This window comes from Lagenorhynchus albirostris, chromosome 17, assembly GCF_949774975.1.
Source record: "Lagenorhynchus albirostris chromosome 17, mLagAlb1.1, whole genome shotgun sequence".
Classification (NCBI taxonomy): domain Eukaryota; kingdom Metazoa; phylum Chordata; class Mammalia; order Artiodactyla; family Delphinidae; genus Lagenorhynchus; species Lagenorhynchus albirostris.
In genome coordinates this window covers 4545750-4560373 of record NC_083111.1, presented here as the reverse complement: position 1 = coordinate 4560373, position 14624 = coordinate 4545750, and the positions used below count along the sequence as shown (strand labels likewise).

General features: G+C 47.1%; 1 protein-coding gene and 1 long non-coding RNA gene across 4 annotated transcripts in view; one reads left to right on the top strand and one right to left on the bottom strand.

Annotated features, from left to right (window-relative positions):
* Positions 1–2123: 2123 nt before the first annotated feature.
* LYN (LYN proto-oncogene, Src family tyrosine kinase) overlaps positions 2124–14624 on the bottom strand; it is a 111514-nt gene continuing 99013 nt past the window's right edge. For all 3 annotated transcript variants that reach the window (XM_060128435.1, XM_060128436.1, XM_060128437.1), the window contains exons 11-13: positions 14179–14332; positions 11403–11534; positions 2124–3423 (exon numbers count right to left, since the gene is read on the bottom strand). In XM_060128435.1, the coding sequence (XP_059984418.1) occupies positions 3221–3423; positions 11403–11534; positions 14179–14332 (489 nt within the window). In that variant the 3' untranslated portion in view covers positions 2124–3220. The remainder of the gene's footprint in view (positions 3424–11402; positions 11535–14178; positions 14333–14624) is intronic.
* Positions 6751–12248, top strand: LOC132508327 (uncharacterized). Its single transcript, XR_009536525.1, has 3 exons — positions 6751–7156; positions 7439–7674; positions 9368–12248. It is a non-coding gene; the product is annotated as an uncharacterized LOC132508327 (long non-coding RNA).

The window sequence follows — 14624 nt, the reverse complement described above, 5'->3', positions numbered from 1 at the left end:
TCTGATTTCTCAGCCATGCAATAGTGACAGTACCATTCAGAACTTCAGGAGTGATTGTGTGAGTTCAAGGTAACTTTTTTAGGAGCCAAAGCACAGAAGAGAACAAGGAGAGAATGGTGGGTGTATGGGTATCTTTGTGTATTTATAGTCATCATTCCCATCAGGAAGAATGGCCAGGTGTCCTCAGTTCATCAGGTAGTCAAAGTGTGGAGATAGAGAACTGAAGTCTCATTCAACCAGCAGAAGTAGAAATGAAGATACAGAGAGGAAAGGTGGGTGGTGTGAGCTCATCTGAGAGATGCTCTGGGCAGAGAACGCAGGAAGCTTGGATGTGGAATGTGGCAGTTAAAATCATAAGGGTGGGGGGCTGAGCAATTGTTTTAATTCAGTGAAGCCTGTCAGATGCTGGTGTTTTGCTACTGAGTACCTTTCAGCAGCTACTGCCCAGGATGTAGTTTGTTTGAGCAAAGGGAAAGCCTTCACCACAGGCAAAATGAGAAATGAGCTTATACTTGTGTTTCAGTGCCCTTGATCTATCCCACTGTGTAAGCAAGTAAATACGGCTCCTCCTTTAACTGACCCCCTTCTACACTCTTGGGACAGGAGTCAAGGCATCTGTGGTGTACGTAGCGTGTCCCCTAAAAGAAGGGCTGGACATGCTTTCCCGGTGGGATTCTGACAGCACCTCGGGAGGCCTTCTTGGAGGGGCTACAGAAGTACCAAGTGTCCCCTCCTCCTTGGGACACGTGTCAGGCCTCCGAGCTTTACTTTAGGTTCTGTGAGCTTCCCCTACCTAAGGAAGGAAAAAGGCACATTTCCTCCTCCTTCTTCCTCCTTTTTGACTACATCGTCCTCAGGGAAACCGAACTATCTGGGGAAAGAGAAGGTTCTTTTGAGCAGATCACTTTGCAATATGGGTCAAAGCTGGGGGGTGGCTCTCAAGCCTGGGCATGCATTATACTAACCTTAAATTCACTGGGAAGCTTTTCAAGTACACTGACACATCCCCTGCCCGCTCCCCCAGAGCAGAACAACAGAGTCAGTGTCTAGGGGTGGGGGCGGAGGATTCCGGTTTTCAAGTTCTCAGTGACCTGGGACGTGAAGATGTAAGCCAGCCTGCACGCCTCTGCACACCGAGATTAAACAAACACCTACCCAGCCCCTGATTCTGCCTGCCAGGAACCCTAATGGTGCGTGCTGTCCACCGAGCACCCTGTGTATGGGCACAGGCTGAGAGTAAGCCAGGAGGCATGAGGTGACGGAGGAGATGCTGGAAGCAAAGGAGCACAGACTTGACCGAGGGGGACGGTGGAAAGTAAAATGGCCGAAGGAAGCAGAATTGTGAGGAGAAAAACACGGTGAAGATGAATTTAGTAATTTCTTAGAGACTTCTTTTTGCTTTAGGGATTCCTTACACTTTCTCTCCACGCTGGGTCACGTGTGATTCTGAACTAAAGCGTGAACAGGTGGGTGTTTGTAGAAGATGCGCCGTGGCGAATCAGGTGACCAGCTGTGCAGGCATTAGATGCTAATAGTTCACCTGTGTGGAGATGGCTCTTGTGAATTGAGAATTTTAGACTGTTTTGGAAAGGACCGTTTTCTTTTTGTTTTTGTTTTTGTTTTAAAAAAAGATCACACGGGAAAAGAAGTTAAAATTTAGGGAAAGCAAAATATTCCATCCCTTTCCCCAGGCACCCAACATCTAGGCAACACAAACAAAGTGAAATTGTAATGGTGCTTGCTAAGCCTGTTTGAAAACAAATCCTGTTGGGCCCCCATAAAAGGATAATCAGCTGTCCAGCCCAGCAACTCCTCCATTCTCCAATCTGAAAACACTCAAAAGATGGAGGTAGAACTTGTATACAATTTTTTAAAGGATGTATCTAATGGAATCACCTCTCATCCCACCCCCACCACCTGGTACTCATTTTTATATTGATGACAGTAGGAAATGTTAAACACCAGTGAAAAGCTTCATGTTACTGGGCCAGGTGTATTCAAATAAAATTTAAAATTGAAATATTAGGTATATACACAACAGCATAAGTGAAATGTGATGTGATATAGCATTTTCCATTCAAAGCTTTTACAGTAGAAAAATTGAATAAACAAAACCTCTCGTCTCTCTTGCTCCAGTGGCTCAGTGGAGCCTCCTGACTCATTTATTTTCCATCATATCTTCATATAAATAGTCTCACACAGACCTTACACAATTTAGAAAAGATTGCTGAATCACAGAAATAGCCCCCAAATATGGCATTGTTACTTTCTAGAGTTTGACTAAAATGAACTTGATCATTAAAACAATATTCAAAATCACTTGAAGCAATAAAGAAAATTCTGATGTTTTGTAAGGCCCTAGAAGTTTCTGCAGCGATCAGAATCTTATTGTTCTTCCAAACTACATTGTCCAAAAAAGTCTGGATACAGGAAATTGTGGATTTGAAAAGCTGAACCGTTAAAAAGTATTCCTTCTTATGGCAGAGCAGTTTCTAAAGCGCCTTTCCAGGGTGGTCTGGGCAAACCCTGGCTGCTGCGGGGGGCGGTCCATGTCGCTTAACACGGCTGCCCTGTCTGTTTGCAGGTGACGCTTTCAAGGAAAGAGACCCCTTTTCCCAGCTGGGGTTCTGAGCGGCCTCCACCGAAGGAAACACTGAACAGTTTCAGATTGCAGGGGGTGGGAGATCACTGAAATCTGGGAACGACACTGAAGCTTCTGACTTCACCTGCAAAATCTAACAGGTTGGATTAGTAAATTTGTTTTTTTTAAACAGAGAAGCTAAAGCATAGAGAAAATACAAAGAAGCGTCATGAAAGGCACATGTTATTTTACTTTCATAAATGAGTTTAGCTGTGCTCCTGGGATTTACTGAAATGGCCTCTGAACCTCTGAGTCACACACCCCCTTGTAAACATGAGGCCGACATGGGTGCACTTTTGGTGGGACAGGTGTTGTCTTCTCAGAAGCCCGTGTCCAGAGGTTGGTCTAGCGAGGCCGGACTGCCCACGGGGAGTAGGCCAGGCCACGCACTGGTGGGCAGTGGCCCTTGCGAGCAGAATCCTTTCCCATGGGGGGTGTTCTTCCTGAGTGTTAGCCTTGTGTGTGGGAAGCAGGGGTGGCCGGTGACCCCAGCCCAGGAAATAACTAGTGAGCAGGGATTGTTACGTTTTCCTTCCTAAGGAGGCAGCCGTCCCGTGAGTGGCCTGAGTCCCCTGGGCCCTAAGGCTGCTGCTGGTACTGGCCCTCTGTGGCCGTGTAGAAGTCGTCCAGGACGCTCTGCAGGTAGTCGAACGTGGGCCTCTCCTCGGCCTTTTCTTTCCAGCACATTTTCATGATGTCGTAGAGCTCGTCCGGGCAGTTCTCCATGCGGGGCATCCGGTAGCCCTGAGACAGGGCGGTCATCACGTCGGCGTTCGTTCTCCCTGAGGCCGAGAAACCACAGGTACCGTTTAGAAGCCTGACCCAGGCTCACGCGCTGCAGTGGTACCCACCTCCTGCCTCTGTGGTTGAAGCAAAGCTTCGGAGGCTGCCGTGGGCTGAGCTGTGTTCCCACCATGCCCTCCCCTGCAAACCCCTAGGTTGCACTCCTAGCCCCCAGGACCTCAGAATGTGACTGCATTTAGAGCTAAGGCCTTTAGAGGGGTGATCAAGTCAAAATGAACCCTTTAGGGTGGTCCCTAACTGCCTCTGACTGGTGTCCTTGTAAGAAGAGGAGATTGGGAAAGGTCGGGGGAGACACGTGGAGAAGACGGCCGTCTCAAGCCAAGGACAAGCCTCGAGAGAAAGCAAGCCTGCCGACACCTTGATCTTGGACTTGTGGCCTCCAGAACCAGGAGAAAATTAATTTCTGTCGTTTGAGCCACTCAGTTTGTGGTATTTTGTGCTGGCAGCTCTGAAAACTGGTACAGAGGCTAAGGAAATTTCTGTAAGCGATGAAATAAATGTTAGTACGAAGGCGATCAAGGCACCATTCAGTTGCCAAAGTGAAAACAGGCAACCGTGGTAAATGGAAGACAAAGTGAGTTCTAATGACAAAGGACACTGGACTTGACAGACCTTGTGAATGAACAGCCCAATCCTAACACTTAATCTCACTTTCTTTTGTAGTATTTTTTTTCCAGCTTCTACCTGTAATACCAAAAGATCATTTTCCCGTACAGTATCTCCTACCAATACTTTTTCAAAATTAGCTTTTCATCGTAAGTGTACTTAAAGAAGTCAGGATCCTTAAGTCAGCCGGACCAATTGTTTAATCCCCACTCCTCAAATGGTCCCGGCCTTCAGTACAGTAAGAGGCAGAGTCCGCCAGGCTGTGGGAAAGAGCACATCTCAACAGCCGGCGGGGGAAGCAGGCTGCCCGCTCTTCCTACGGGGCTCTGCGAGAGAGCTGACCACGGAGGATGGCTTCTACTGTGGTCACATGTCTCAGGGCAGTTCAGACGCTGAACTGTCCATCTTTGATACTGAGAATAGCTTTAAGGAAAAAAAGGTCATTTTAGTAACATTTTCCTCCAGTGCTAAAGTGGGATATCGAGACATGCTCCTTTGGCAGTTCTAGCAGGACTTATCCACAGCTGGGTGTTTGGCCTATTTTGTGGCTACCTTATTCTGCAGGGACATGGGCTCCTCTAGTGAGGAGCTGTACCTCATGTGGAATATTTCCACGCGTAGAATGCATGTGATATCTGGCACATGGGGCGCTCCATTCACCCCAACCATTCCCTTTCCAGAGCCATAGATTTTACCACTAGTGGTCACTGGAAAGATCCTAAAAGGTAACTAGACAGTTTAGGGGAAACATCTTTGACTTGACTGGAAACAGAACCTTCTTTTGAATTTATTCTCAAATCCGTGTTTTTCAAATTGTGCGTCACCACCCATTTGGGATCAATAAATTGATTTGGGGGGAGCTACCAGTATTTAAAAATATAAATTACCAATATAATAGAGTAAACTAGAAAAGATCAGAGTGCGCTGTACATGGCAAAGGTCAGTGTGGTGTTGTGAAACTTTTGTTTTATATATGGAACGGGTTTCTGTCTGTTTCTTACTGTGGGTCATAATCAGTGACCTCTGAACTCCTTTGCCCTTAACTAACCTTTCTTCTTCTAAGGACACAGTGACTGAAGGGCCCTGCCTGGATTTAAACCCCTGAAAAAAGACACGACTATTTCTGTCTTGGAAGAGCCCTTGTTTGTGAAATGGGAAGATCCAAGCCAACCTTATAACTGTTAAGATCTCTTGAAAGTTGTTTACATGGTGAATTAATTTTGCTCAAGTCTACTTCTGCAACATCATCTTCAAATATTTGTGTAACGGGAATGTTCTAACTGGAACACTTCATTTTCTTCTCATTGCTTGAAGCCAAGGGGCTGATTTGCATCGCTTTCTTTAATTGGGCTCCTGGTCTCCGTAAATTATGTGGCTTCAGCATTGCTCTGGCTTCTGTAACTAGCCAAGCTCACTTGGATAAATTTCTGAAGAAATATCCGTGTTTACTTCTACATGGGCGTTGGGGAAAGTTCTGGGGTCCTGGCAGGAGGATTAATATCCAGGATAAAGGAAACAGCCGCTGGACCTGCAAGGCTGGGTAGGAATACCTCTTTCACCTCCTTCCTGGAGAAGCCCCAGTTGCATAAAAGGTCAGAACGTGCCCAGAGAAGATAAATAAACCTTTCTAGGGCCCACGCTGCTGCACGGCAGATTTCTTTCTTCCTTGTTCTTATATGTTCTCCTAACTCCGAAGAACTCTCTCAATGATGCAGAGGAAGGCCAGGCACGCTCCAGCCTGCCTGGGGAATCTGACTTGATAAGAGGAATAAAAAGAAGGAAATCTGAAGTCTGTCTTTTTATGTACAAGTAAATCTACCAACAAAATACGGCTATCAACGGACAAGTCTGATGGAAGAAAGAAAGAGAGGAGAGAGACCTTGACCGGACCCTAAGATTAAACCCGGTGCCGGTCTGTTGTTAGGTTGAAGAAGGCAAACACCCACTGGCTGGCGATCTTTAAAGGCAAGCAACTGCATATTCCATCCTCCCTCCTTTCGACAAGCGTGTAGTGAGTACTTCCTACGGGTCATGAGCTGGCACTAAGCTCCGAGAGGTACAAAGATGACTAAGACAGAGTCCTGTCCTCAAATGGCACACAGCCCAGTGGGGAAGCCAGCTCAGGAGGCGGAGCTGGGGGGTGGGCAGGAGGTGACATCTGGAGTCGGTAGGAATTGGCAGAGACTAAACGTTGGTGAGGGAGCAAGGGAGGGAGAAGAACGCAGTAGAGCAGAGATGAGAAAAGGGACGGGGGTTAGCGACAGGAGACAGAAGCCTGGGCGCTCCAGGAACCAGGACGATCGTTAACGACAGAGCGAGCCTGTTTGTGTGAGCCAGGGAAGTACAGCCGGCCCGGGACCGCAGGCTCCCGCCCAGTGGCAGATTATTTTTTTCTGAGCGCTGCTTGTGACGGAGCATTTGTAGCACGACGAGTTTCCTGATTCTGGTTCACATATAGCTTAAGATGCTATAGATATACCTGGCAAGAAGCAGCCAGAAAAGACACGATGCTTCCGAAAGCTTCGTCTTTTTCAAACCTCCTTTCTCTTTATAAGAGCGAAGCAAAACAAACCCCCAACCACAAAGGTCCCCTCTAGTTTCTTTAGAAAATTGCTATACAAGTATGACTACAGTGTTGCTTTTAAGATAGTGAAGGATCTTTTTGCCCCACCTCCCTTTTTCCCTTTAATTCATTCCCAAACAAAAAGAGAACACGAAAGAGAAGAACGGCGTCTCTGATGTAATCGGGAGACACCTGTCAGCCAGAGGCAGAAGTGGTCTGAGCCCAGAGGAGGAACGTGACCCGAGCGCCCGCCAGAGAGAAGTCAGCAGTGGATGACTGGTCACCACGTCTTGGGACGGGGCGCTCCTGGGCTGAGGTCGGTGCTGCAGGCAGGCCTGGACCTGGAACCCGCCTCGCAGGTGCCCAGGATAACGCCGGAGGGATGGAAGGAGAGAAGCTCCAGGCCCAGTGGACGGGGTGCAGGGGGCGTGGAGGACACTGGGAGCAAGGAGAGTGAGGCGCACCTGGCCCGGGCCACAGCCGGGCTGCACCTGAGGACGCCAAGCTGAGTGAAATGAACCCGGCACAAAAGGACACATACGGTACGATTCCACTTACAGGAGCGCCGAGAGCAGTGCAATTCCTAGAGACGGAAGGTAGCACAGAGGTGACCAGGGGCTGGGGGGGGGGGGGAGGCGGAATGGGGACTTAGTGTCTAATGACCCGAAGGACCACAGTATCGGTTTGGGAAGATGAAAAAGTTCTGGAAATGAACAGTGGTGATGGTCGCACAGCACTGTGAATGTACTTAATGCCACTAAACCATACACTTAACAATGGTTACGATGGTAAATGTTATTCTGTGTTTCTTTTACCACAATAAGAAAACCCACAACAACAGCAAAGAAAGACGCTGATGTCCGCTCCCCAGGGCACCTCCGGAACGCTGATGGCCAGGCGGTGCTCCCACCGGCAGGGCCTGGAAGATCCTCTTCAGAAGGAACTAAACAGTCCCAGAGAACAGACCTGAAGACACTGCCGGGTGAGGATGCTGACAGTGAGCCCGGTGGTCCAGAGGCCCTTGATCCACAAGACGTCTCACCGAAGCAAGGGGGAGAAGGTAAGCCTCAGAGGAGGACAGAGGACAGGATGACAGGGACAGAAGCGTAGACAGGGGGCTCTGACGATCACCCCAGGAGGTCTACTGTCCTACCAGTGAGTGATTTGGAAAGAGGCAAGGAGCGAATTTTCAAAGAAGCAATATACGAAAACTTCCCAAAATCTATGCCTACAAGTTTCCAAATCAAAAGAACAAAACAGGTACCGAGCTGACATAAAAATGACAGAAGTGTCACACCAAGGTACATGGCCATAAATCTCAGGGACAAAGAAGGATCTCGAATGCTTCCATAGAGGAAACGGGATCCTAGGGAGGAGATAGTACAGAAGCCATCAGCCTTCAGGGCAGCCACTCGGAAAGCTGAGGTCAGTGGAAGAAGTTGCTTAAAATTCTAGGTGAGGACGTTTGGTGAACTAGCGTTCGTAACATAAACAAATTTGGTAACTGGACTTATTTAGCTGTTTAAGTATATTTAGGGCACGAGTCTCTCCAGAAGAAGTCCTATTTGGAGCGGAGTCTATCGTCTAGGTACGAACTAGAAGAATATTATCTTTGATGCCTCCAATTTTCAACGAGACAATCTCCGAAGTCGAGCACGCAACAATCGTGATCTGTTTACTCATTCGGCGTCCCCACCCATGAGGGGAGAGTGCTTCACGGCAAGAGCTTTCGGTCTAGGGGCTGCACATTTAAATTCATAACTAGGGGCTACACATTTAAAAGCATAACAATAAAATATGGTTGAAATGGACTAACAGTAAACGAAGACAGAGGAGTTTTGAGATTTGCCCCCAATACAACGACTAGGTGCAAAGCCCTTTCCTAAAAAGCAGGTGACGGAAAAGCCCTTTTCTGCATCACACCCCATGTGCACAGAAGTTCGCGGCGCCAGCTATGCCAGTTCAAAGCGTCTGTTCAGCGAGTAGGACTGCAAATGGGGAACGGCACTCCCGTGCTCCACTAGCGCTTACTTCGTATTTGACGACCAGAGTTTTGATAAGTTTATTAACAACATTGTACATTTTATTCTCACACTCCCAGGGTCTGTTTTCTGTGGCTGCTATCCGTTTGGGCATCCAGTCACTCTGTGTACTTGGTACAGCTCTAGTCATATACGCCTTGAGATTCCTGGGATGTCTCTGACGGATGCACCAGAAATTGAGAACAGTGGCTGCCTTGGGAGCAGGGGTTGCGTGGCTGCAGACAGACGCACCTGTCACCTTACACCTCTTTGTACCTCTTGGACTTAGAACCGTGTGACCATATTCTTATTTAATAATAACTAAAATGGAAGAAAATCTTGACTTAGGAAAGAAGAGTCTGCGTATAATAGTTAGAACTATGAACAGCAAATGTTAGGATAAATCGCCAAGATTCCCGAAAGCCAGTGCGTCTCAGGAGCCGACGAGAGTGAGGCCCCGGGGGCAAGTTCCCATCAGAAGCCTCTTGCACTACCTGATTTTTTAAATATATTTTTTAGACAAGAAGTAAAATATTTAATAAAAACATACTTGTAAAAAGTTAGCCGCTTCAGGAATTTATCAAGAAAAAAATAATGTAACCTGTTATTTCATTGCTCAAGGATAGTAACATTTTGATATATTACACCTTTTAGTCTTTTTTTTCCTCTGTTCATTTTATAGGAGACTTTCTTATTTCTTTTCTGTTTTTATTCCCCTTTTCTTTCTCTTAGTGCCTTTTTATTTTGCAAAGCTAGGCCTATAGCTTCTAAACCACACAAAAAAGAGACATGTCCAGCGCTTTTCCGGGTAAAGAAAGTATTCTCCGATAACTTAATCGTCAGTGGGCCTGTCGGAAGCAGTTTTATAACAGTGACGGAACTGGTATGTACTGTCTATGTTCACCAGTTTCCATGCTCTCTATGGATCGAGTCCTCGGATAATTAAGTAAGTAGGACTGTCCGCTCTGTTCACATGTCCTAATGCTAGAGGCTCTCATAACATACAACGCTTGTGACTGGGAAACCTCATCAACCCAGAACTCCCGAAAGGATGACACATCCCTGGTCCTATCAGAGGACAAGAGACTGCAGAATAGACCAACTGATGCTCTCTGGTTGGTCCTATCAGGTTTGTGTGTGTGTGTGAGATCCTCACTGCTTTTCTCCTGGTTATTTTATAATTTTTATGGTTTTTCACCCCGAGCATTTTCTAATCGTGGGCATTGAGCACAGCAGGTCAGACTGAGAAGGCCGGGATTCTGCAGCGGCTCTGCCAGGAGCTCGTGATGCACTTCTGGGCAAGAGTCCCCTTCTCAGAGCCTCAGGGCCTCGTCTAGCATCACTGTGGAGCATGCAGCACATACCATACAACATGTGTGGGGCTGTATGTTTATCTGATCAGATGTCATATATATATATATATATATATATATATATATATAAATCTTTCTCTATAGGTTATAGGTTGTAGATATATAATGTCAGATATCCGGGCTGATCAGGAAATACTGTCCCCATTTTGCAGGGGTGCTATTCATGAACTTCAGTGTCTAGAACAGAGCGGCCGTCAGAATATGAAATGCGGGCACCAGAGGGGTTTCACGGTACAGTCAGCCCACTGCACAGGCACCACTGAAGGCCTTCCCCTCCGGCTGGCCCCCCGGGCCCCAGCTTGTCTACGGCTCAAGCCCGAGGGGCAGTGAGGGTGACGAGGAGCGCAAAGGCCGTGCGACTGCTCTGTCCCAAAGCTCCCGAAGCCCCTGCGTGGCCCCTGAGGCTCGCGTCCGCTCCCGCCCAGCTCCGTGCCTCCAGCCCCTGACCGGGACCCCGTGGGCCACCCAGGCCCTTCTGTCAAGTCCCCGAGCTCCCTGCTGCTGCCGGGATCACTGTTTAGAACCTGCAGCCCTGCCCCAGCCCCGGGCCCTACACCACCGTGCCCCCTCCATGGCGCCCCTCCCATCCTACGCGCTGGCCCTCTTGCCGGAGATGATTATGAGTGACTGTTATCAGCCTCTCCCTCCTCAGGCGTTAGCTCTCAAGGGCAAAAGCTGGCACTGCTCCATCCGGGCACTCGTGAGTGCCTGGGCTCCCTCAGATATTTTTTGAACGAGGGAATGACTTAAACATTAAAGATTTAACTTAAAATTGGCCGTATCCATTAATTTTGTTAAAAGCCAAACATAAACAAGAATGTGACAGCTTGGGGAAAAATCCCTCTTCTTGCACATTCCAGCATGGATCCTGGAAAAAGGGAGAGCTGGGAGAACCTGGCTCCGAGGAGGTTAGGAATCCGGAAATACTGAACGATGTCCCCACGTCCAGTAAGCCAAAGACCTGAAGAATCTGTCCCTCACACACAGAGGTGGTTATTTCCTGACGAGGCAGAGACTCCAAAGTCCCTTGTGTGAACTTCTGCTTCAAAACTGACCGAGAAAGAATTGTAAAAGCCTTATCTTGGGAGGGGCACCTGTGTCTCATCCTCTAATGCATCCTTATCAGCAGCACCCGTGATGGTGCCAGGCACATTCTAGGCAGCAAGGGGTGGAATTGATTAGCGAAGCAAAAGAATATACGCTCCATCAGGCGAGAGGGCAGAGAAGTTTCTAAGCATATCTTAGGACACCTTCCGGTAACGACCGTCAAAATAAAGTTCCGGCACCGTGGGCTTACTTTGCTTTTGGATATAAGTTTATCTTTTTATGACTCATGCCACTTGGCTTTTTTCTCATATATACCAAGTGAATGGAAATAGGTAAGTAACTGATACCTGGGTAGGGAATTTTCCCATAGGTGACGATTTCGTACAGGAGAATTCCAAAGGACCACACGTCAGACTTAATAGTGAAACATCCAAAGTTGATTGCTTCTGGAGCTGTCCACTTAATGGGGAACTTAGCACCTAGAGCAGAAGACACAGGTGTTTTACTTGGGTCTCTGAGCTGAAACAAAAGAGTCATGGGCGTGTGACCCTCACACTTTCCTTTGCGGGGAAAATTTTAATGAATGATTTTGAACAGGTTAACACATACACACAGTAGAAAATAGAGATGGTACAAAATGTCATACTAAGAATGTTTGCCTCCCTCTGTTTCCCTCGCGGGCATTCCCCTCTTAAGAAGCAAAGTTTCTTGTGTATTGTCTTAGCGAAATCACAACTAGCACACTTGAAACATGAGAACATGACACCGAATGGAAAGGCATCTATTCTTAGCTTGTACATCTGTCCCAACACATCAGCCTTCTACAGCGTGTATCCTTCGTGTTCACATTTTCTCTAATGACCCAGAGCATGTTTATACGGAATATACGTATCTCGATGTGTATATTCTCGTGGATAAATCTCTTGAAGCCTGTACCAACGGGGATTTTAGCTGCTACTCCAAGCTTTCATTTGATAGGACCAAACATTACTCTTCTAGGAACTGCGTAGGTTGATGATCTGCCCAGAGTGAGATGACGATGAAACTAGGTTTCTCACGAGAAACTGGTGAGGCTCAGGTCGACTTAGCCGCCGGGTCACACTGGGAGGCAAGCCTGGCCCCGGGGAACTCGCAGGGTCACCTCAAGGGAAGCAGGGGCTCGGGCACTTCTGCACCCTGGAAAGGCAAGGGCTTTCCACCAACTACTATAGAATTTTTAAAATACATTTGCCTTCACTATGTCTTTGCTTTAGACTTTTCTGTGAAGTCCAGACCTAGCGCACAGGGCGGGGCCAGGAAGGGCGGGGCTGTGGTTGGGGTGGGGCCAGGGGCGGGGCCTATGCGTGGGGCGTGGCTGGGTGGAGCCTGGGGTCCAGCATGGCCTTGGGGGGGCTTGACTCCCGGTTCTGCTGTTTCCAGCCAGGTATGACCCCGGCAAGACACTTACTGTTTCTGCACCTTCTTGGCACTTCCATCCATGAAATGAGTAAACAGCAGAACCTCCCCTGTTGCCATCAGGGTTAAGTGGGTGGGTCTGCATGCTTGGCACAGAGGAAATACCAGTGAGGGTAAATATCCTGACTTTTGCCCTGAGGTGACCTACTGTTTCGTTCTAGGACCCGAGCTCTCTGCATTAGGCCACCTGTTTCTCGCGAGAACGGTTATTTCTGTGAGACTCTAGGCTTGTCAAATTCTACAAAACCGATGTAATAAATTCCGACTCATGCACTTTGACGCCACATCTCCTGGGTTTGAGTCCTGGCTCTAGCACTTACTATGGGTCCTCAGAAGCTTCTGAACCTCTCCTTTTTTCTCATCTATAAGGTGGAAACAATACTACTACTTATCACATAGGGTTATTGCAAAGATAAATGAGATGATGTATGGAAAGCACTTAGAATAGCCACTGCCACGCTGCAGGTGCTCACTACCTTTTAGCTACTTCTCCTCAGACTATTTTCCTTGACCTGCCACTTCGCTGAAGATAATTAAGGCCAAGGATAAATTATAATCCACCTAAGAGAATGCAAACGTGAGGCAGAACTACCGTAAGTATGACGAATGCAGGAGATGCTAGACAAATCAAATCAATCAAGTTTCAATTTGTCTGTCACCTCTATAAATTCTGTGGGTACCTTCCAGAAATAACACACATGTAGTTAAAATAATCCTTGTTTAACAATTCTTAGGAATGTCAAGAAAGTGCTTGGCTCTTTCAGAAGAGAGAAAGCACTGCAAAAAAACCCACTCAACTTTCACGAGTGAGACCATCAGAATCCTCAGAGCATAAGCAACAGAGAAGAATCTGCAACAGGAAAGGTCAGTGCAGCCCCAGACAGGGCTGGCCCCAGAATGACAGGCCAGGAACTCGAAGATTTACTCTGTGCGTCTTTTGGTTTACATATATAATATGGAAGGTGGGAAAATAAAGGAGTGTATTGTTGTAGTGTTATATTTGCTTCTGTGTGTGTGATAATTTCCATGTTTTAATTTGTAGTTAAAAGGCCAGAATATAGAGTATAGACTTATTGTTACAAATATTTTCTCGATAGTTAAGGAAAGTATACTTCACTGTTCTGGTGGAAAGCTCTAACAAGTAATATGAACAAAGAATCATGATCCTGTCAAATCTCATTTTGTTTTGCCTTGCTTAACTGAAATACAAACGACAGCATTTGTAAATTTTATAAAAGTACCTTGCAGAGCTAATCAAGAGAGTAATTTTTCAAAACAATTATTAGAATAAACCGCAAACAGCAACTATGGTACATTTTGAATATTGTACCAAATGAATTCTTTTTCTAATGATGCCTATTGTAATTACTTTGTTAAAAACAGGCAAAAACGGGCTTCCCTGGTGGCGCAGTGGTTAGGAGTCCGCCTGCCGATGCAGGGGACACGGGTTCGTGCCCCGGTCCGGGAAGATCCCACGTGCCGCGGAGCGGCTGGGCCCGTGAGCCATGGCCGCTGAGCCTGCGCGTCCGGAGCTTGTGCTCCGCTAACGGGAGAGGCCGCAACGGTGAGAGGCCCGCGTACCGCAAAAACACAAACAAACAAAAACAGGCAAAAACAAAATAAAATTAAACAATAACCAAACACCTAAGGGTCGTTCCGGGAACGTACCTTCCCTGGCTGTGTACTCGTTATCCTCAATCACTCGAGCAAGGCCAAAATCTGCGATTTTGCACATGAGGGCCTCGGAGACCAGGACGTTAGCGGCTCGTAGGTCCCTGTGGATGTAGTTCTTCCTCTCAATGTACGCCATTCCCTCCGCGATCTGGAAACAGAAGAAGGCTCTCCTTTAGATGTTCCATTTAGGCCCATATAGGGACATATGGAGGAAAACCAGAAAACTTCTTAGTTCCTGAAATCCTTTCATGTACGATATTCCGATCATTCAAAAATTTAAAACAGTGGGTAAATTACAATCGCCATTTTGAGTCCTTTCTAAAATAGCTGCCCCCAAACCTCCAACGATGGTAATCACTCTCAAGATGGTTATTTAAATAGCTACATGTCTCATCCTTTTTTAAATGCGTGGAGACTTTTCTTCAGATCCTATGAAATTC